A 20,880-nucleotide genomic window follows, 5' to 3' on the forward strand; every position below is an offset into this window, starting at 1 on the left:
GCCTCCCAGAGAGCTAGGATTACAGGCGTGAGCCACCGCGCCCGGCCTTGGACATTCTTGAGTCCACGCCGAGAGGGCACTTTGGGTCCTAGCCTGGGTCACTGACTTCACATTCCCGGGTTGGAGCTTTGCTTGGCGCCTGGCACCCGGCCGGCCTCTGAGTGTTGAGTGGATGGGTTGATGACTGGGTCTTAGAGTAGCACATGCCTGTTTTCCGGGCATTCATCATATTAATCATGATATGTTTGTTGTAAATAAGCTTCCCTGGGGCAGGGCCTGGGGGTCCCATGAGCCCAGCATGTCTGCTGGTGGAGGAGTGGGCTGGGCTCCCCCAGCGTCCGTCTAGTGTGCCTCCCTGGCAGTGTGAGGGTGACCTCAAGGTCCCTGGGGTGCTTAGGAGGTGGGTGTGGTGGTGGTGGGGGACACAGTGCCATTCATTCATCACTTCAGAAATTCAGCGAGTCAGCTGCCACCCACACATGGGACCAGGAGCACGGGCATGACCACATGCTGACCAAGGAGGCAGCTGCCGTGCACAGAGTTCAGCCTCCAAAACACCTCACCCTCCCAGAAGCACCTGCGCCGCTCTGCCCTGGCCTGGCTGCACCTCCACCCTGACAGCTGTGTGGGAGGGGCTGGGCGGGCCCCTTGTGAACTGTGAGGTTCTCAGGGACATTTGGCCTCCAGACTGTGAGGGAGGCTCTGGGGCTTCAGAAAGGGCGGCTGGGCCAGGCTCAGTGGCACATGCCTGTGATCCCATCACTTTGGGAGGCTGAGGCAGGAGGATCAGTTGAGCCCAGGAGTTTGAGGTTGCTGCGAGCTACGATGGCACCACTGCACTCTAGGCCAGGCAACAGAGGGAGACCCTGTCTCTAAAAAATAAAAAAGCGGGGCGGGACTGGAATCAGAGTAGACACATGAGCGATCTGGTATCTGCTGGTCTTACTCAGGAGAAGTGGGCATGGGGGGGCTGTGACTTGTCCAGACACCCCCAGCTTGGGCATGTGCAGCTGCTGAAGGGTCCCCTGCCCTCCCTGGGCACTCTTGAGCCACAGCCCTGTCTCCGAAACCTAGGGCAGATGTGCCTTCTTGGCAAGATGTTGTGAGGGTTGGAGAGGAGGCCGCAGGGCCAGCCTGGTGCGTCTGGGTGGTGTTAACAGAGGGTAGCTGCCAGGGGTCTTTGTCATCAGTGACAACGTTTGCCATCCCTACGCCGCAGAGTCCTCGGGCCACTGGGGAAACAAAGCATAAAGCGGCTGGTGAGATCCTGGCTGTGAACACCCTGCTGACCTTGTTCTGAGGCGAGGTGGGCGTTATGGCTTCCCATGGCTCTGGGAAGAGAGTGGCCAAGAGTTCATGTGGGTGCGGGGTCCCTGGGCGCAGGCCGTGTGACCTCGAGGGCCAGCCCAGGGGAGCTGCTCTCACTCCTGTCCTCTCTGGCGGCTGCCATGAGGCCTGTGCACAGACTGGCACACCGTGTGTCAGCCCACTGACTCTGGATTTAATGGGAAGATGCCCCGCCAGGTATTCATTACAGCCCTATTTTTAAGCTACTTAAATGTCCACCAGCAGGGGCTGGTTGTATTTTGGTGTTTGCACACACCAGAACAGGGTCCGAGCTCCGGGCAGCAGTGACACTGGGGCTTGGTCGACCGAGGCGCTGCCCCCTGCCCCTTGGCGTGCTCCGCGGCGCCCCTGCTCTCTGGCCACCGAGCACCAGCAGCACCCTCCCCACCGCCCCATGGCAACAACCAAAAATGTCTCCAGACGTTGCCAGATATTTCCTGGGGCTCAGAATCACCCCTGGTTGAGAACCACTGCAATAAGATGTCGATGCTAGAATGTTCTGGAAGACTTCTTGAAGTGAGGAGATGGCCACAGGTGTGCGTGCAGATGCGGATGTGTGTGTGCGTCTGGAAGGAAGTCAGTTCACATGTGCGCGTGAGTTGTCGCTTGAGTGCTGGGCTGACAGGTAAACCTGCCCCCATGTAGGTTTCTGAAGCTGCTTCTAGAAGAACGTGGTGGTGGAAGGGAGGGGGCGCTGGGCCCTGAGGCAGAGACCAGGGCTCTGGACACTGCACCGTGACCTTGGCAGTGGTCTGGGCAGGTGGCTGGGTTTCTGTGATCTGTTTCCGAGGGGTGTGTTCTGTTTTGTCCTTTGTCTTGGTGCCCGGTGAGGGCCCCCGGATGGCCCTGGAGCCAGGGTCCCGGAGCTTCCCCCTATGGCCACACCCAGGAGGTCTTTGCCGCTGGCCCCTTCCTCCTAAATGCACAGCCACACCCAGCCGCGGGGTCGGCTCTTCCGGACTGCTCGTGGGAGGGCCGGGGTCCAGCCTCCAGCCGTGCATGATCCCTAAGGCCGAAGTGAGCCCCCAGACAGGGAGGTGACAGTGCCAAGTGCGTGAGGGCACCCAGCGTGGCGGGTGCCGGCTGCCTGTGGGGGGAGGTGCATCAGTGCCGGCCCTTCCAGCCCCTCTTCTCTAGAGCTAGGGCTGCCTCCCTCCCTTCTGGAGACAGTTGATTGGCCATTCTTCTGTTTGCGTTTTGTCTCCTATGTATTCAGGAGCCATATGAAATTGCCTGTATTTGGTTTTGTCTTACAACATGACCATTCCCTTTGGTTCAACCTAATGTAAACATGCACACACACACACACAGGCAAATACTTTTAAAAATAGGATCGTTCTATCCAGACTGTTCTACAGGAATTTTTTTCAGTGTTTTGGGTGTCTTTCTGTACTGATGGACACACAGACCTCTCGTTCTTTTTTTTTTTTTTTTTTTTTTGGAGTCAGAGTCTCACTCTTTTGCCCAGGCTAGAGTAAGTGCCGTGGCATCAGCCTAGCTCACAGCAACCTCAAACTCCTGGGCTCAAGCGATCCTCCTGCCTCAGCCTCCCGAGTGAGTAGCTGGAACTACAGGCATGCGCCACCATGCCCGGCTAATTTTTTCTATTTTTATTTGTTTTGGCTAATTTCTTTCCATTTCTAGTAGAGACGGGGGTCTCACTCTTGCTCAAGCTGGTCTCGAACTCCTGAGCTCAAGCAATCCTCCCGCCTCGGCCTCCCAGAGTGCTAGGATTACAGGCGTGAGCCACCGCACCCGGCCTCATTCTTTTTAACGGTTGTATATATTCCATTGTTTGGGCTTTTTTTAAAAAAACTTAATTCCCAAATGGCTTTTGTCTGGCCAGTAGTTTATGATGGGTTATTTAATTTGGTGTATGGAAGCTTTTACTCTTTTATGTAATTATCAAATACAGTTGAGCCTTCAACAGCGTGGGGGTCGGGGCGCTGATCCCCGCACAGTCAAAATCCACATATAACTTCGGACTCCCCCAAAACTAAAGCTACTCGTAGCCTGCTGTTGGCCAGAAGCCTCGCCAACAACATAAACAGTCCATTAACACATATGTTGTATGTACTATGTACTGTGTTCTTACCATAAAGTAAGTTAGAGAAAAGAAAATGTTATTAAGAAAATCATAAGGAAGAGAAACGCGTTTACCATTCACTGAGTGGGAGGCATAGTCCTTCCTCCTCCTCACCTTCGTGTTAGGTCGGCTGAGGACGAGGAGGGCGGGGGCTGCTCCTGCTGTCTCAGGGCAGTTCAGACCCGCGTCGCTCAAGGGTCCCCCGTGCGTTCTCCTTTTTAATAAGCGTCGTACAGGAGGTTTCCATATACCAATGCTCCTTCTAATCGACCCCCTGGAGGCGGAGAGACCTCACCTGCTGTGTGGTCACTTACTAGTCCTGGCTGCCACTTGCTAGGTCTGTGACCTCGGAAAATTACCCCCCAAACCTTATTTTCTCACGACGACGTCAGAATTAACACTGCCTACTGCTCAGCAGAGCTGCGTGCAGCAAAAGAGAGAATAAGTGAAGTGCTCTGAGCGCTGCTGCACCCTGAAAAAATGGGTTGTTTGTTCTGTCGTTGTTGGAAGGAATAGTGGTGATAGTAATAATCTACTAACTAATATACGTATTTATTTTTCAATAATTCGCGAGCCAGACTGTCCTGCTGGCCTGATCCGGGCGGCCTCCCCGGGCACGGAGTAGGGAGATGAACCGAGGCTGCAGGACTGACCCCGCGGAGCGCCGCGGCCTGGGCGCGTGTCTGGGATGAGGAATCTCCAGAGCCTGCTCCGGGGCGGCTGCGCGCGGCTCTCTGTGAGAGAAGGAAAGAAATGCCGGGGAGCCCGGGAGGGCCGGCGACGGTGGCTCTGGGCCAGAGCCCAGGACGGCTTCCCCCGCTCTTCCCTCGGGGGCCTGGGGTGTCCCTGCAGGGAGCGGCCACCCACCTGTGTGTGTGTCCCCTTCCAGGCTGCTGCCCGGGACGCCTGTGCACCAGAAGGGATTTGGAGCTGCCCAGCACTGCCCGCGCCATGGACTCTGAGGTAGACTCTGAAATCCTTGGAGGACTGCCCTGGGGGGACACAAAGGTGGCCTAGGGTCAGCTTGTCCTGCACGCGTGTGCCTGTCGCTGCTAATCCCGCCCAGCCCCGAACCGACAGCTCTGCGAAGAGGACCTTCAGACTTGCCACTTAGCAGAGCACCGTGAGAGAACAGAGCAGGCCCGCCCGCCCGTTCCCGTGCTCTCCCTCCCTGACCGCCCTGACTCGGCCCGCCGCGCGCGGTGCCCGGGCTATGGAGGGGCGCAGGCTTTCGATTCAGGGTCATGGAAAAGCTATAGGTTCTGGGGTGGGGTCACACGGGGGTCCTGCGGGCTGTTCCCCACCTTTACTGGGATGCCACCTAAATTATTCCTTGTCTGTATTTTGAATGATCTTGGGAGAGGAAATTATAGCATATCCAACCAGAAGCTCTTTTTTTTTTTTTGTCCATGTACTATATGTAGCCTTTTAATGTCCCTTCTTTGCCAAGTTCTGCAACCTCTTTAGGGCGTCCAGCACCGGGGCTTTCCCATGTCCACGCTGCATGCACCAGCCGCCCGCTGTTCTCACCGGCCACGGGGGAGGTGTCTGTGAGAGTCCAGTGATGTGGCATTTTGTAAACCCGGTGCCCTGCGTTGCCCCTCGTCGCCCCAGTTCCTGAGTGTAGAGCAGCGCCTGGCAGGTTCTCAGGATGCATTTGTGGACTGTCCTTGCAAAAGGGTGGGACCCGACTGGCGTTTAGCATGGTGGCTGGAGGGCCTGAGCCACAGTGGGCTCAGGGCAGATGTTAGCTTTGTGAATGGAGGCTCCCCTTGTCCTGACAAAGGGCTGTCGTCAGCGTCCGAGAGAGTGTTCTGTGCAAGCGTGTGGCGTGCAGTGCGCTGGAGCCCACCCCTCCCGCCCCTGCCGCTGTCATTGCTCCCACGTTCTGGCGACGTCTGCAGGTTAAGATGCCACCATCCATCACACGTGTGCGGCCCTCGCTCTGCGCTCCTCCGAGGCCCCTCAGGGGAGGAGGGTGGCTGTGGTCACTCCCGGCGCCTTTCCTTTTCCCTCCAAGGTGAGGAAGCTGAGACAAAGAAGTGAGGTGGCTTGCCAGGGTCCCGCACACTTGGGCTTCCCAGTGAAACACTAGCAGTTTTCTCCAACATTTCACAGTTCCGCCTTTTTTCCCCATCAGAACTTTCATCCTGTTGTAGACATTTCTGACTTTTCCTTGATTTTTTTTTTCCAGCTTTTAAAAAAATTGGTAAAATACACAAAACATGTTAGTTTTGTGTATTTAGTTTAACATTTTAACTGTTTCTAAGCATGTGGCGCAGTAGCGCTGGGTACAGTCACTTTGCTGTGCAGCCAGCGCCTCCCTCCGTCCTCAGAGCTCTTCCTTCTTCCCAAACCCAAACTCCGTCCCCATCAACACCAGCAGCCCCGCCGCCGCCACCTTCCACTTGCCGTCTCTGGGAATCCGGCTACGCTCCGCCCCTCCTCGGGTGGAGTCCCACGGCAGTCGTCCCTGTGTGCCCGGCTTATTTCACTTAGCACGGCGCCCTCGGAATTCGCCCGTGTTGTAGCATTCTTAGATTTTTTTTTTTTTTTAACTTCAAAATGTCTATATTTGCAACATTTCTATGTTGAGTTTTGTGGGTTGACTCAAAGGGCATATATTTTTAAAATTTTCAAGAAATTCAGTCTGTCTCGTAGTGACTTTAATAAGCTACATCTGTTGCAATTACTGGTGTATTTCAACTGGTTTTCCAACTTTTGCTGTTTCTCATCCGTTGTTCCTTTGCCTTACATCAGCCCTTGAGTCCTTCCCCAGCATCTGTTCAGTTGGCCACATTTTCTCTACCAGTCTATTTCTAAAAATGCTAATCAGCACTCTTACATTATTAACATGAAATATTAACGTTTTTTTAAATCAGTGTTCCTATTTTTTCCATAAGAAAGTATGGAGAATTTGGCCCTGTTTTACCTCTTGGCATCTTACAACTGCTGCCTCTTTGATGTTTTTTGATATTTGGGAAAACAAGGCAATCGTTTTTGCCAAGTTTGGGCACCAGGGTATTTCCAGTTTATCAAACACATCGGGCAGTGACCATCTTTTTCTTTGCACTGGAACTGATTTTGTTTGATGAGAGTAAAATCAGTCTGCAATACGTCCAGCAGGATTTCCTGAGTCTTGATCATTTCTCTTAACATATTTTTCCCCTGTGATCTAAAAAGATAAACACCTATCACATTTTCCATCTTCTGAGACGTTCATTTCAACTTTGATCACGAGTGGATCTAGAAGATCAGGAAAGGTCCATGTTTGGCAAGGCCCAAGCTCTATTTGTTCCTGGAATTATCCTGTCGTCTTCGGCGCCGGCTGCAGGTGCTTGTCCGCCTGCTCTGCCTCCGCCTGCCGCTCGGCCTCTGACGTCACGGTTACCCCTCAAGGCTTCTGGACCCATCCTCTGACATATGAAATTCTTTCCTTTCCTTCCCTGTCAACTCTATTCTTTTTATTTTATGTGGGAAAGACACAGGGCACTGAACTTGAACCCGAGAGCCTGCTCTGCATCCAGACTTTGGGTACCTGTGTACCAACCCCTGGATCAGAAGGAAGTCCTCGCTGTGACCAAATACCACAAACAGAGCGGCTTTAAACACAGGTTTATTCCCTCAGTCCTAGAGGCCAGAGGCTGAAATCAAGGTGTTGTCCGGGCTGGTTCCTTCGGGGGCTCTGAAGGAGTGTCTGTCCCAGGCCCCGCTCCCGGCTTCTGTGGGGTCCCCCAAGTCTCCCTGCCTCCCCTTCCGTCCTAGGTCAGCAATGGCTCGGGCCTCAAGGACGCGCGCATCACAGACTTGCTGGTGTTTGGCTTCCTCCAAAGCTGCTCCAGCAACAGTTTCCAGGCAGAGCTGGAGGCGCTGGGCTATGAGCTACCTGTGCAAGATCACCTGTGGGAGGACCATGAGGACGAGCTGCAGACAGACGGCAGCAGGGCCAGCCGCTTCCACGCGCAAAGAATAGAGGCAGGTAGGCGTCTGGCTGTGCCTCCTCTGCCTAGATCTGGGATTTGCTTTGTCCAGTAACATTTGGGGAGCCTGAGGGCCGCAAGGGACCTTTGGGCCCAGTCTGCACTCTGTAGTTTCAGGCCACCATAAGTATTTGTGTCCTGTTGTGGTTTGGTCTGTCCTTGATTCCCTCCAGGGATGCTGAGCTCATTATCTGCTATTCTTGGATGACTGCTATAAAGTTTTTCCCTGCTGATGAGCCGGAATCACCTTCATGTGCTGGCCCTGATTCTCCTGTCTGCACTAATACAGTGTTTTTACCAAATTTCCCAATTCTGATAGAACCAGATTGTTCTATCAGAACCACTGATCTGGATTGTATGACACAAGGGATTCTCAAATTTGGGTTTATATAATTTCAGGAAGCTGCGGTGCTGTGAAAAATACCGGTGCCTGGTCCAGCCCCCAGGGATTCTGATTTGATGGGTCCGGGGCATGGCTGGGCCCGGGAGAGGCCGCACGGGGGATGCTGCTGACCCCTGTGGCCCTGAGCAGCCCTGGCCCAGCTTCCGGGCAGCTGAAATCCGCTTCTCTTCATAGCAATGCTTTGAAGTGCATTTTACCTTCGGGTACGCTATGACTTTGGTTACCTCTGCGATAATAAGAACATTTTCGCATTCCGAACCTCGCTTCCAGATGAGGAAACCGAGGCCCCGAGAAGGGTAAATGACCAGCCCCAAGTCAAACAGCGCGGGGGTGCGGCCCGGCGGGTCCTGCCCTGGGCGCTGCCTGCGGTTCCGGTTCGCACGGCCCGGCCCCCACCGCTCCCGTCCCTTTCCCGCGCCGCTGCCACAGGGCGGTCCCGAGCTCAGCCCCAGGACGGAGGCTGCGGTAGCGGCCGTGAGAACGGCGAGAGGAGCGGGCCCGGGCCCGGCTATTTAGCTGGGAGACTGCCCGGGATCCCGGCCCTGGTTAGCGTCCGACCCTGAGCCCTGCGGGGGTTCCGAGGACCCGGAGCCAGGCCCGGCGTCGCGGGGCGCCTCGGCACGGCGGGCTGCACTGCCCCCTGGTGGCCGCGGGGACCGGCCTTTGCCCGACCCGGCTTGGACGAGGCCGGGCGGAGGCTCTGCCCTGCTCTCGGCCCGCGTGTCCTCCGGCCGGCTCTGAACTGACGGGTGGCCGCGGGCTCCCTTTCGGGAAGTTAGGGAGGGTTGAGAGGGGTGGGCGGCAGGGCCCGGACGTGGCGGTGGGAGCGGGTGGCCCGGGGGACACGCGGCGCTCGGCGGGAGGCCTGGCCCGGAGGAGCGGCCGCAGGTGGCGCCAGGCGTCTTTGCCTCAGCGCCCGAGGCTGACGCCTCCTGGGGGCCGGGTGCTGCCGGCTTGTCCCTCGGGTGCCCGCAGCCGCGAGTGCCCCAGCGCGGCCGCCCGGCCGCGTTCAGGAGGGGCCGATTCCCAGCTAGTGTCCGGCCCTCGCCGCTGCCCGCGGGCCCTGGTGCGGCGGCGCGCCGGGAGGGAGGGCCGGCTTTGTCCTCTGCCGGGCGGCTGGCCGGCCTGGGTTAGGGTGTCAGGCCCTGGTCTGAATCTGCCTTGTCTCTGCCGCCCCTGCCCGAACGTTCAGATTCTGAAAGTGAGGAGGACCTCATTCAGAACCTTGCCAGGCAGCTGGCCCAAATAGGGGACAGCATGGACCGCAGCATCCCCCCGAGACTGGTGAACCACCTGGCGATGCAGTTTATGAACCCGAACCTGTTGGAGGAAGTAAGTGAGGGGCGACACACGGGTGCCTTTTCGGGGTGAGGACTGTTTCAGGGATCGGTGGAACCAACCGGGCCTGTGCTCTGTCTCCTGGCAGACAGACCAGTGTCTGGCTAGGTGACTCAGTTCATGGCTGTTGGATCTGGGGCTTTGACAAGATAATTAGAAATAGTCAAAGCATGGTTAATCGTCTCTCAGAAGCATTAAGTTAGTTGACATTTAGGAAAACTGAACCCAAGTCAGAGCCAAGAGTTTAGAGATAAAAGCCTCCAAAAAGATTAACCAAGTGTATGCATGGGACTCTTCCAGAGATAACTTATTCTTCCTTCAGTTTCAGGGACTTGAATAAAAATGTCAATGGAGAACTTTAAATTGCTTTTTAAAAAAGTGACATTTTAGCCTGGTGCTCTTCTTGGCTTTGTGGCCGTAATCGGTACACAGATGCTTACTGAGCTGCCACTTGCCCGGCGCTGTGGGGTAGGTTGGCCCAAGGCACCGTGTCCCTCCTGACGAAATTTAGGGGGAAAGAGAACCACGTACTCCCAGGCCGTCAAATACACGTCTGTAGCGACAGGAGTTTGGAGGGGAGAAAAGGTCCAATCTTTTACTTCTACCAACTGAACACGCCGGTGCCCTCACTACCGAGAAACTTAGCCAGGCTTCAGATCTCAGCAGGTGGAGCCTGCAGTCTCTGGAGGGCGTTGTCATCCTGGTGCTCCCTCCCGTGGGGCGTCCCCAGCAGTGCAGAGCACAGATGTGTGGAGCAGGGCTCCGCCTTAGAACTCGCCCACAGCATTAGCTTAACTCTGCGTGCGAGTCCTAAGCTTGGTCCTTGCCAGTGCAGCGGGCTCTGGTCTGCTCCTCCACGCACCGGGGATGTCACGTGGTGCCCCTCCCTCCCCTCCCTTCAGGGCTGCACCGTAAGATGGGCCGCAGAGGAGATAGTTAACTGATTCTTGAGTTAAGTGCCTTAGGGGCAGGGAATGACTTAGGCTCCTTGCATTCCCTCAGTATCTAATAGTGGCACGCTAAACTCGTATTTGATCAGTGAGCACCCACTCCAGGGAGGGTCTCCGTCTTCCCTTTCGGCTGCCCCAGGAAACAAAATAGTTCCTCCTTCTCCATACTTAGCGTCCTCAGCTACTAAGCAAGCTTCCTTGTGCTCATCACTGCGGAGTGTTTGCCTTTGAGAGGGACGGCTCAGTAAACCAGGTTCTGGGCGCCTCTCCGTGCTCACCTGTCTTTACCCTGTGCAGGACAGAAGGAGGCACCTGGCCACCGCCCTGGAGCAGCTGATGCAGACTTGCCCCGCAGACTTGGAGCAGGAGAAGGCCACGCTGGTGCTGACCATGCTGCTGGCCAAAAAGGTGGCCGATCACACGCCGTCCTTGCTCCGTGATGTCTTTCGCACAACAGTGAATTTCATTAACCAGAACCTGCTCACCTATGTGAGGAACTTGGCCAGAAACGTAAGAACCGGTGAAGACGGCCCCTTGGCATTCCCTTGAGTCCGCCTGGCCTCTGCCCGCTGCCCCTGCCCACTTCCCTGTGCCCGAGCGCTGGACGCCCATCCCTGCCCTCCGTGCCGCGGGCGGCCGGCGCAGGACACTGTCACAGACCTTCCTGCTCAGGCAGGGAGGCGCGGCTTTGGCTTCATGAGCAAGAAAGCCGTGTAGTAGAGGTGGCAACGGATACCTCCTGTCTTTTGGCACTTTTTCAGCCTTACGCTTAAGACACGCTCCCCTCGGAGGGAGGCGAGGGCCCACGCGCACCCTTGCTGGAATCCTGCGGTGCACAGAGCACGCAAGCGTGGGAGGGAGTGGCTGGGCGGCCCAAGCCGAGCTTCCTCAGGCCGCTGTCACCTCCCTTGGCACAAAAGTCAGTGAGTGTAAATTCTTAAACAACATGCTCACCAAGGCTGAGGGGGAGAGACCAGAAGGAACAGTCAAAAAAGGGAGAAGCCAAATCTTCCCCAGAACACGTCTGTCCCAGAACTGGGGCATTAAAAGTCACTTCTAATAACCAGGGTGTTGGAAGTCATGCTGCTGCCGAGACAGGCCAGATAGTCCTTAAACTCCGGTGCTTCAGTCTCGTAGACCGAAGTGGACATGAGTAGATGTATCTTATCTGTTAACTTAGAAATATTAGGGAATATTTGAGATTTTATGACATGTCAGAAGCATTACTCAGGCTTCCGTAGTTTTGTTTTGTTTTGTTTTGTTTTTTTGAGACAGAGTCTCACTCTGTTGCCTGGGCTAGAGTGAGTGCCGTGGCATCAGCCTAACTCACAGCAGCCTCGCACTCCTGGGCTCAAGCGATCCTCCTGCCTCAGCCTCCCGAGTAGCTGGGACTACAGGCGTGCGCCACCTCACCCAGCCAGGCTTCCTTAGTTTTTAAATAAATTAGCAACTAACCCTCTTAATATTTACTGATAAGCCTAAAGAAAGTATTCCTTATGTGCTGTGGTCTTCAGTTACAAGGCATTTTACAAACGGGAGAATGAATGTAAGTCTTAGATCAGGTGTCAAGCCAAGCAGAGCTGTTGGAAGGAGGTAAGCCCGAGAGGTCCTGGACAGCTTTTCCCAGCCACTGTCCAAGGGCAGTGAGTGGGCCAGATGCCCGCAGCAGTCCGTGCTGACAGCCCACCACACACTGAAGGCCTGAGACAGTCTTGGTTCCTCTGGATGCCTTCAGGAATTTAGGAGATGAGCACAGCCAGGTCTGAGCAGCTGGAAATCCTGTTTTTGCTCCTACGTAGCAAAAAACTGGACGCAGGTATAGAAGGAGTAGGGCTCCAGAGGGTGTGTTTTTGTGAGTTAGCCTGGCTGATCTGCCTGTTTCTCCTTCCCTGTGCTAGATGGACTGAGTGGATGCTGCAAAAGCGCGACCGGCCGCAGCCTGGTGCGGCGACAGCAGCGCACCTGTCTCCAGTGGAGACGAGCTCTGGCCGTGGAAACGAAGTTCCTGGAGAAGACAGGCGCTGGACAATAGCTATTTATTTCTCGCCGTTTTTAAATGATGTTTTAAGCTGGTGACTCATTTAGAAATTTCGACGTTAATACACTTGAATGAAAATGTCAACTCGCACGTATTCGAATGGGTTTCATACCACTTCCTAAATCTACACATTGTGCCTTTATCTTATTTCAGCTGTACAGGTTCCCACTTGAAAATGTATTTTTTTTTTTTTAGATGAAGCTATTTATTGGCCAAGAAAATTAAGTTTAAAAGCAGGCTTTAAGACAGAAGAACAAAACACAGTATTTTTTTGGTAAAAAAAAAAATTCTGTTTATTAAAGTACAACCTTGGGGGATGGTCTTACAGCAAGCAGTGTCCTGTCTGAGGAGAGCAGGGCTGGGAGAAGAAATGCACATACCCATCACGAATGACAGTGACACTCAAGATAGGGGACATCTCAATACTAAGGAAGCAACAGTTTTCCTGTCTGAAAACCAAATGGCGCAGGGGTTCTGGACTCCAGTGCTGTACTCAGTGGAAAGTTCCGGCCTCCTCCACAGGTGTTTGACTTTTTCAACTTGATTTCCTTGTATTTGAGTCAAGAACAACTGCGGGCAGTTAAAAGGTGTGAAGGTGATTTATGGGCCCAACAGTCAACCGCTGTTTCCAAAATCTGGTAAATAAATGTACTTTTTCTCTTTCTAAGAAACCAAGGCTTTGCTTAAAAAAAATTTTTTTTCCTAAAAATTTCAAGCTGACGGGGTACCGGAGACTACTGCAGACGCCCTGTTAAGAGCCTTGCAGTTTCGGGGTCCAGTCACGCCCCTCAGCCCATCCCCGCCTGAGGAGATGCGTCTGGAGAAAAAGGTTTCTAGGCATGAAAGATGAGAGCGCGATTAGACTTCTTAAAATCCAGCAACTGAAGGGCCTCCCTTTCCTAGGGACATGGTCAAAACCAAGTCACTTAGGCAGTGCCAAAATAAACAAGGAAAAGCTTAGGTTTAGAAACAATGCGGAGCTGGTCTTTTGTTCCCAAACATAAGCGGTTTCCTGGGAATCAGTTTAAAACTGACAGGGCTCGTGGGGCGATATCACCAACGTTACCTTTCACACGAAGCTCTTGTTACTGTGAACGCGATGCTTCTGGGGAAGCATGAACAAGAGTAATGAAGTACTAATAAATACTTTGTTACCGAGAACACGTCTGTTCAAGAGTTTAGATTCATCAGAAAAGAAGAACAACTCTGAGTCCTAGGGCTGGGTCTCAATCTGATGTGGGCAAAAGGTTACAAATACGAAAAGTAGATGCTGCCTGCGACGTGAAGGCCGCCATTTGGAAATAAAGCTTCCAGTAACGCTCCAACTTTTAATGTTTTGGAGTGGGCTGTTTTTTTGTAAGGATTAATATTATAGTGGAAACAAGTTGAATCGCACATAGATGTACACACTCACCCATACATGTATTGGTCATTACAATCACAGTCTCATGAGGGGGAGGTATTTTCTCCAAAAGGAAGAATTTAAGTATAATTAGCAACTCAAAATTAATGGAAAGGAGCTCTAAAACAGCAAATAATTCCAGGCTCTTATTCTTTTTTTTTTTTTTTTTTTTTTGTAAAGAGACAGGGTCTTGCTGTGTTGCCCAGGCTGGAGTGCAGTGGCATCATCATAGCTCACTGCCACATTGCACTCCTGGGCTCAAGCAACCCTTCTGCCTCATCTTCCTGGGTAGCTGGGACTGCAGGCATGTGCCACCATGCCTGGCTAATACTCTTTTTGTAGAGACCACTATGTTGCCGACTGGTCTCGAACTCCTGGCCTCAAGCAATCCTCCTGTCTCAGCCTCCCAAAGTGCTGGGATTACAGGTGTGAGCCACCACACCTGGCCTCTTAGGATACTTTTAATCTTTCACAGCATCTTAACCTTCTTCTGTTTCCCTCAAATACAGCAGGCTGCCATTTTAATATAGTTTGTAATAGGTCTTGGTATAAATTCTTCCAGACCAAGTACAAAGTACTTTCTTGGTTATAAAGCACAGTTGTCACCCCTTCTTCCCAAACCAACATTATAAAAAGATTCCACTGTGTCAAAAACAAGTGTGGTCTTGAGCGCACCCCAGCCGTGACCACTCAGGCTTATCCTAGAAGTTGGTGGATCCTGCCCTGGTAATGTAATCCTTGGGGATATACTTGAGAGAGGACTTTAATTCAGAGAATGTTTTCCATTCTGTTTTTAAAACATTTGAGTTGTTCCAGTGATGGAATTCCTTTGTTAAAGATAAAAAGCTTTCTCCTCCAAAAGATGCTTGGCATGTCTGAAAGCCAGGTGGGCTATCTGGTGCATTCGGAAGGTCCGATCATTCCTGACCTCACCTCTTAGGAGCCGGCGTGAACTGCTGAGGCGCTCAGGGCTGCCTTAAAGGATGACACAGCACCACAGCCTGGTTTTATTTTCCAACAACTTGAGTAAGCTGACTGAGAACTAGAATAGGGAGCGTCCTTTGAGTGTTATGATCTGGTTTTCAGAACCTGGAGTCAAATAGGTATGTATTTACACGACTTATTATCCGAAAAAAACCCCACTGAAGCCAAGGGCGGAAGGTTACCCTATGAACGAGTCCGTCGGTTGTCTTCAAATCTCATTTTGCAACCTCCAGTGTGTTCTCCCTAACACTTTGCTTCTGACAGAAAGCACAGTCCATAGATGTGAATTTTTTGTGTCTTTCTCCTGATGACGGGCAGATTGGCCAGAAGGCCGGCAGAAGAATCCACAGTAATGAACTGAGCAGACCCGAGCTGTGGCAAGGAGCAAGCGCTGGTGGAACTGAATGCAGGAGGAAGTGCATGCTGCTTAGGCAAAATGCTATGTTAATTACCGAATTACCGTTTAATTCTGGTATTTTTCAGGAGATGAGAGCATTAGAACCGATAGTAAACTGAGCTTAAGGAATGCGTTAGGCAGGAAGAGGCACTTTTAATCTGAAAGAAAGAAATGGAAGACTGCAATAGCAGGAAAAATACAAGACTAGGAAAAAGTAAATTCTATCTTTTCCTTTGGTGCTGGCCAAGGACCCACCCACAAAAGAGAAATCTGATGGTTTCTCTCGCTGGAAACCATCAGGAACAAACCGAGTTACTCCAGACTCTAACCAGGAACTGTACTTGAACTTCCTTTTCCTGGTGAAAGGCAACAAACTAGTAATCTTTAACATGTCAAACCTTTTGTTCGAACTAGAACATTCATTAACCAATTTCTTCTAGTGGTGCAAAGAACACTAAAGTGAGCGATAGCACTATGGAAGTTCTGCTTAGGAGAGGTGAGAACAAGGTAAGAATCATCTTGAGCCAGCGGCTACCTTTAACTTACGACAAGGCCTTGCTGGTATCCCTGAGAACAGTTCCAGCCTGAGCTCCCAGTGAAGCAGCTGTCTGGCGAGGGTTTCTGTAAACAGAAACGTGGAGGACCGGGATGGTTTTAATGCACGGGAACATGGCAGGCTGAAGTTAAATAGTCTTGTGTGAAGAAAGGGAAGACCGGATGTATTAGTATTTTAGGAACATGATAGTTTCCAACTCTCCATGGAGCGCTGTTTATATTATATGTAAGCAACTACAAAACAGTGACTGAATTTCGCTGTTCTATGCCATAGAATTGGTATTCTATAGCCAAGGTTATAATCAGCTTGACATTGTGCTGTGGCGGATTTTCGCCGGGAAGTCCCGTCAGCCTCTGAGCAAGCGGTGCCTGGTCAGCCCTCCTGAGTCGGTGACCTCTGTGTCTGTCACGAGGCCAAGCAATGCCTGTGTATTGCCCACCTCACCCCCACCCCCACCTGATGGACAAAAGGAAACAAACTAGGAGGAAGAAAGAAAAATGCACCATGGCGCTGTCTTCGCCGGTCTCACTGAGCACGTGGTGGTGATTCCTGGGTCAGGTTGCCCACGCTTGTTTACAAGCTCACGAAAGATGCAGTGATGCTGCCAATCCTGTAGCCACGCGGCGTCTCGTCCACTGTCTGAAGGGAAAACATCTGGGACAGTTAGAAGTCGAGGACAGTCCTGGCCATCACCTTTGCTCTGACCAGCCCATACGGTACCTTTATAGAAATCAGAAAGAGGAGAGAGGCTCCCCTTGTTCCAGGGCTCAGGCTGTGGTAGGCGAAGCACGGGCGGAACATGAGAGTTCATCCCGTCTGCCCCTGTGCAGGAAACAACTGACGACCGCAGAGCACCTGCCAACCCTGCTCTGCAGGGTCACGAAAACGGTAAAAACCGGAAAAAGCACTAGACTTGGAGTCAGAAAAATTCAGACCATTTTCTTCTGTTACACTAGAAGACTTTAGAAAAGTTACTGAACTCTGATTAGTTGCCCTCAATTTGTAAAATGGGAATGAAAGGAACGAATATGTGTAGCTCTTAAAAGTGTGACAGTGAAGTAAGGGATGTGAGAGCACTAGAACAATCTCTGGCATATTGTAAGTGCTCAACTAACACTTGCTAACCTAATTGCCCACGCGAAGTTTTTAAGGATAGTCTAATGTGGAAAACAACATACACCCTAAACTCAAACTGATCTCAGTTGGGAGGTTCCCACTAACAGCAGCTCCTGGTCCTCCAGAGAAGAGGAAACGTTTTTCTGGTGTCAGGTGTGTTCCTGAGACTTCCAATGCGGCAGCGTTTGGGAGGGAGTTGGTTCCCAGGCTGCAAGTTGTCTTCAGTGATGAGACAGCCTACAAGCCCCTCTCGCTGGACAGGATTACCACCTCAGATTCTTGGAAAGATGAGTTTGTATGAAAAGACATAAGAAATTAAGAGAAAGGAAAGAAGGGGAAAATTTCTTAGCTATAAAACCTTTTATTTCTATAAAACATCTCTTAAAATTCAGAAATTCAAATGTGAAACTTGGACATTTGTCCGTATCTCATGCCTTAGGGAAAAAGGCAAGGAGCAGGCATCGCTTTCTGTCATCAGAAGCAATCAGCGCAAAGGCTGAGGGTATTAATGGTGGCTGTGGGTTCCCTGTTCCCTCCCCCAGGACAGAGCTAGGAAGGTAGTGGCTGCGTTTGGTAAGAGATGGTACAGAAACAGGCAAGAGGAGGTTTCAAGGATGCCTCTGGGTGGGGAACAGGCGAACCAGTTCCAACAGCTGCATTTCTTTATCTAGAATGTTCTCTAGAGGGCAATGATGATGAGAGTCCCCTAAGGCACACTATAGGTACTGAATTCTGTAGACCCAGAATTATCACTTTAATACAGACAGGATAAATTGGCATTGCTTAATTCTGGCTTTTTTTCCTCCTCAACAAACCTTCGCTGGCCTTTTGCCAAGTGGTCAGAAATCATGACCTTCAATACATCAGCTGAGAAGAGTTCCAAGGACTAACAAAACTTTTCCCTCTTCCTTAAACAAGCTGGATTTATTCTGAATCTTCCCTTTACCTTAGACGGTATGCCAGTCACAGGGCAGGAAGGAACAGCCTACTGCTGTCAGCTCCCCAAAAAAGAGGAGAGGGAATTTGAGAAATAATTTTAAAAATGAAATAGCTGAGAGTAGGAGCCCCTGTAAGCAGCAGTCCTCGTTAGGGCCGTCCCCCAACAGCCAGAGGCAGAGGACAAGGACATGAAGAACAGGGACTCATCCTGTCACTCAGAAACAAAGATTCACTCTAGAGAAAGCCAATAGTAAAGAATAGCTATTTGCCATTACCTAGCAAAATACAACTGGCCAAATCACTTTGGGTTAAAGTTCAACAGGTGGGAAAATAAAGCAGCAATAGCCACTTGCACATCACACTTCCCACTCTCCTTTCGTGGGGAATAAATCCACACATCCTGAGCCGGATACCCTAAGCCCCGGATCTTTCAGCAGCTCAGAAATGAACCTGGCTTCATTAGTGCTTAGATGTGCCCAGCCAATGGATGTGAGGATCCGAAGTTTAAGTGTTAACACTGGGAGGAAAATATTTTATTATAAGACCACAACAAAAACTCAAGATAGCTCACTAGTTTTCTCTGCTCTTAACCTATGCAAACACATCGATTTGAATCCAGAGTGATCCAGTGCAGCCGCCAGAGCCCAAGTGGAAAAACTCTCCGTTGCGCCCTCACCTCCGGCTGCGCGGATCGAGGCGCACCCAAAGCCTCACACGCCACTCCCTCAGTGGGACGCCACAGCTCAGAACGTAGAGACACGCTGCCCGATAAAGCTATAAAAGACACACAGACATACTCTGAGACCTGTTCTTGACCAACGTTTAAACAGTGTTGCTTTAGGGAGAAGACTTTATTTTAAAAAATAAATTTCAAAAAGAAAGCACATTTAAAACATCAGGTTTTAGTGATCAGGGTAGGTAAAGTACTTTTATTATAAACTTCTGGATCTAAAAAGTAATTTGTTACATTTACTAAGATAAATCTGAGATGACTTTTTTTTTATCAAGCATGTGTGCCCTGCAGTGACGCCGTGAGCCTCGGGCAGGGAACGACTCGGCTCCATCCCTTCTTCAGAAGTGCGATCAGCCAGATGAAAGAAAATTATGCTGATCCTCAGCTAGCATATACTGATCAGGATCGTTTTGGTTTATTACTCAGGCATTTGGGCTAGGAAGAGTTTAGGCAAAGACGCCTCCATTCTTGAACTCTGAAAGCCAAACTAGAAACTCCAGGGTAGTCTGTTCTTTTTTTCAATGATATTTAGAAGACCTTCTACATTTAAAAGAGTTATGATCCAACTGGTTCTGTAAGCCCAAGCATGAAAATCTTTACCTTGTGGCAAGAGACCCACAGAACTGGTCAGTAGTAAGACTGAGGTCAGATATTGGGAAAATTACCCTAGCCCAGAGCTATGACAGTGACCATTCAGGAACAGAGATGCTGCTGGCAGTAACCACAGCTAAGTGGGGTGACTGCTGACAAAAAGGGCTGGAGGAGACCTCAGCAGGTCATCTAGGCCGCCATCCTGCCTCTAAACGAGACAAATGCTTCTCTACCAGAGTTACCTGTAATTGCACTCACAGGCAGGGGACCCTAGGTCTCTTTATATTTATTTTTTTAAAGATTCCTAAAGGCAGCATCTTTACAAGGTGGAGCTGCAGGGAGCTTCAGGGACTCGATGGGTCTGAGCAGAAGTACAGAGCGAGCCCTCTCCTGGGGACTCGTAGCAGGAACCCGGGGAGAAGAGGACAGTGCAGTCCCTGAGAGGCGGCCGAGGCGTGCGGGGTAAGCACCCTCGCACTCCGGGATGGGGGTGGCTGCGGCACAGCCTGTTCCGCAGGAAGGTGAAGTGTCGGGGGGTGAAGAGCCAACAAGTCTGCAGCTGAGGGGCCCACAGCTAAGCCCCCTTGCCTGGGAATTTCTATCCCCAATTTTCCTAAATTAACCCTCCCCCTCAAAAGCAGTGGCCCTCAGTAGGGGATGATTCTGTCGCGGGGGACATTTGGCAACGTCTGGAGACATTTCTGGCTGTCATCACTGGGAGTGGGGTGGGTAGAGGCCAGGGATGTCGCTGAACATCCTACAATACACAGGACAGCCTCCTACAACAAGGAACGATGGAAGTGTCAACAAGGCGAGGCTGAGAAACCCTGTTCTGGAGGGAGCACTTTACTTACAAGATTGCGAATCTAGCGTGAGCCAAGGCCCTTGGAATTCAGACAACCGTGAACGCCCTCTACCTCGAGCCCTAAGGTGTGATCAAGCCACTGCCTTGTTGAGAAGTCCCCAGTTATCCCAGAGTGTTCCACAAATGTCCCATCAGCTGCTACCGGTTCAATTTCCAGCCAATACGATTAAGATCTCAGATTCTTTTGTCTTCCTCCTCTTCTGAAAAACTTCTGCTACTTCTTTCTCAGAGCCAGTGCTACCCCAACTGCCACTGCCAGGATGGCGACAGCAGCGGCCCCTCCGAACAGCAGTACGGACTTGCCCTCGGACAAGGGCATGGCCTTCGCCTTCCCAGCAGGGGACGGCTCCTCTGTGAGCCTCTCTCTCCTTCCAGCTGTCTCCTCCTCGCTCAGCGGCGTCTCCGCGGGTTCCGGCGCAGGGGTCGCCTCCTTCTCCTCCACGTCAGCAGGCTCAGCTGTTGCTGCTTCCGCCTCTTCTTCACCAAGTTCCACAAACAAAGAGGTCGCAGGGCTGGCCTTCTCGACTGCAATCGCTTCTGCATCGGGTCCCCCTGTCTCCAGCAAGGACGTGGCAGTGACATGTGGAAGCAAGGGTGCCGGGGCTTCGGGGAACGCCCCCCGCAGCTCCCCGGCAGGCAGGACCCCAGAAGCCACAGCGGCCTCTTCCGTGCCCTCGGGCACTTCTTCCTTCTCCACGTGCACGATGTCAGAATTGGAAGAGTTGTTCTCACTCTTCTCCCCGGCGCCGTTGCTGTCTAAGCTTTTCACTTCTTCAGGATCCATTGCAATCTGCTGCCAGGATTCGGGACCCAGAGACACGGGCAGGCTTTCTGTGTGCCAGCTCTGGCTCGCCGACAGCGAGACGGGCAGGCTCTCTGACTGCCAGGAGGTGGTCACAGTCGGAGACTCGGGAGGACTGACTTGTGCAGAGTTGTCACTGGGCAGGATATAAATGTCATTGCTGTCTTCTGCGATGACTCCAGGGTACTCCTCCTCCTCTGACTCCAGATTAAAGACAGTGCCCTGGAAAAGGAGGAGTAGAGTCAATACAAAGAATGGCAAATATTTAAAAAATAAATGTCAATCTGAAAAAAAATTCTTTCCTAAACTGAAGTTCCAGGAATACATTGTTTAAACCTACATAGTTTCTGAAT

General features: G+C 51.8%; 2 protein-coding genes across 3 annotated transcripts in view; one reads left to right on the top strand and one right to left on the bottom strand.

Moving 5' to 3' along the window:
- The window catches only part of BID (BH3 interacting domain death agonist), a 27,407-nt gene extending 14,091 nt beyond the window's left edge, over nt 1-13,316 (top strand). For both annotated transcript variants that reach the window (XM_012651071.1, XM_012651072.1), the window contains exons 2-6: nt 4,323-4,396; nt 7,199-7,412; nt 9,009-9,148; nt 10,402-10,614; nt 12,003-13,316. In XM_012651071.1, coding sequence (XP_012506525.1) covers nt 4,385-4,396; nt 7,199-7,412; nt 9,009-9,148; nt 10,402-10,614; nt 12,003-12,011 — 588 coding nt within the window. In that variant the 5' untranslated portion in view covers nt 4,323-4,384 and the 3' untranslated portion in view covers nt 12,012-13,316. The remainder of the gene's footprint in view (nt 1-4,322; nt 4,397-7,198; nt 7,413-9,008; nt 9,149-10,401; nt 10,615-12,002) is intronic.
- A 5,031-nt stretch (nt 13,317-18,347) lies between these two features.
- The window catches only part of BCL2L13 (BCL2-like 13 (apoptosis facilitator)), a 144,347-nt gene continuing 141,814 nt past the window's right edge, over nt 18,348-20,880 (bottom strand). The window contains exon 6 of the mRNA XM_012651029.1: nt 18,348-20,749. Coding sequence (XP_012506483.1) covers nt 19,940-20,749 — 810 coding nt within the window. The 3' untranslated portion in view covers nt 18,348-19,939. The remainder of the gene's footprint in view (nt 20,750-20,880) is intronic.

The sequence above is a fragment of the Propithecus coquereli genome, unplaced genomic scaffold, assembly GCF_000956105.1.
Source record: "Propithecus coquereli isolate 6110/MARCELLA unplaced genomic scaffold, Pcoq_1.0 Scaffold346, whole genome shotgun sequence".
Taxonomy (NCBI): Eukaryota; Metazoa; Chordata; class Mammalia; order Primates; family Indriidae; genus Propithecus; species Propithecus coquereli.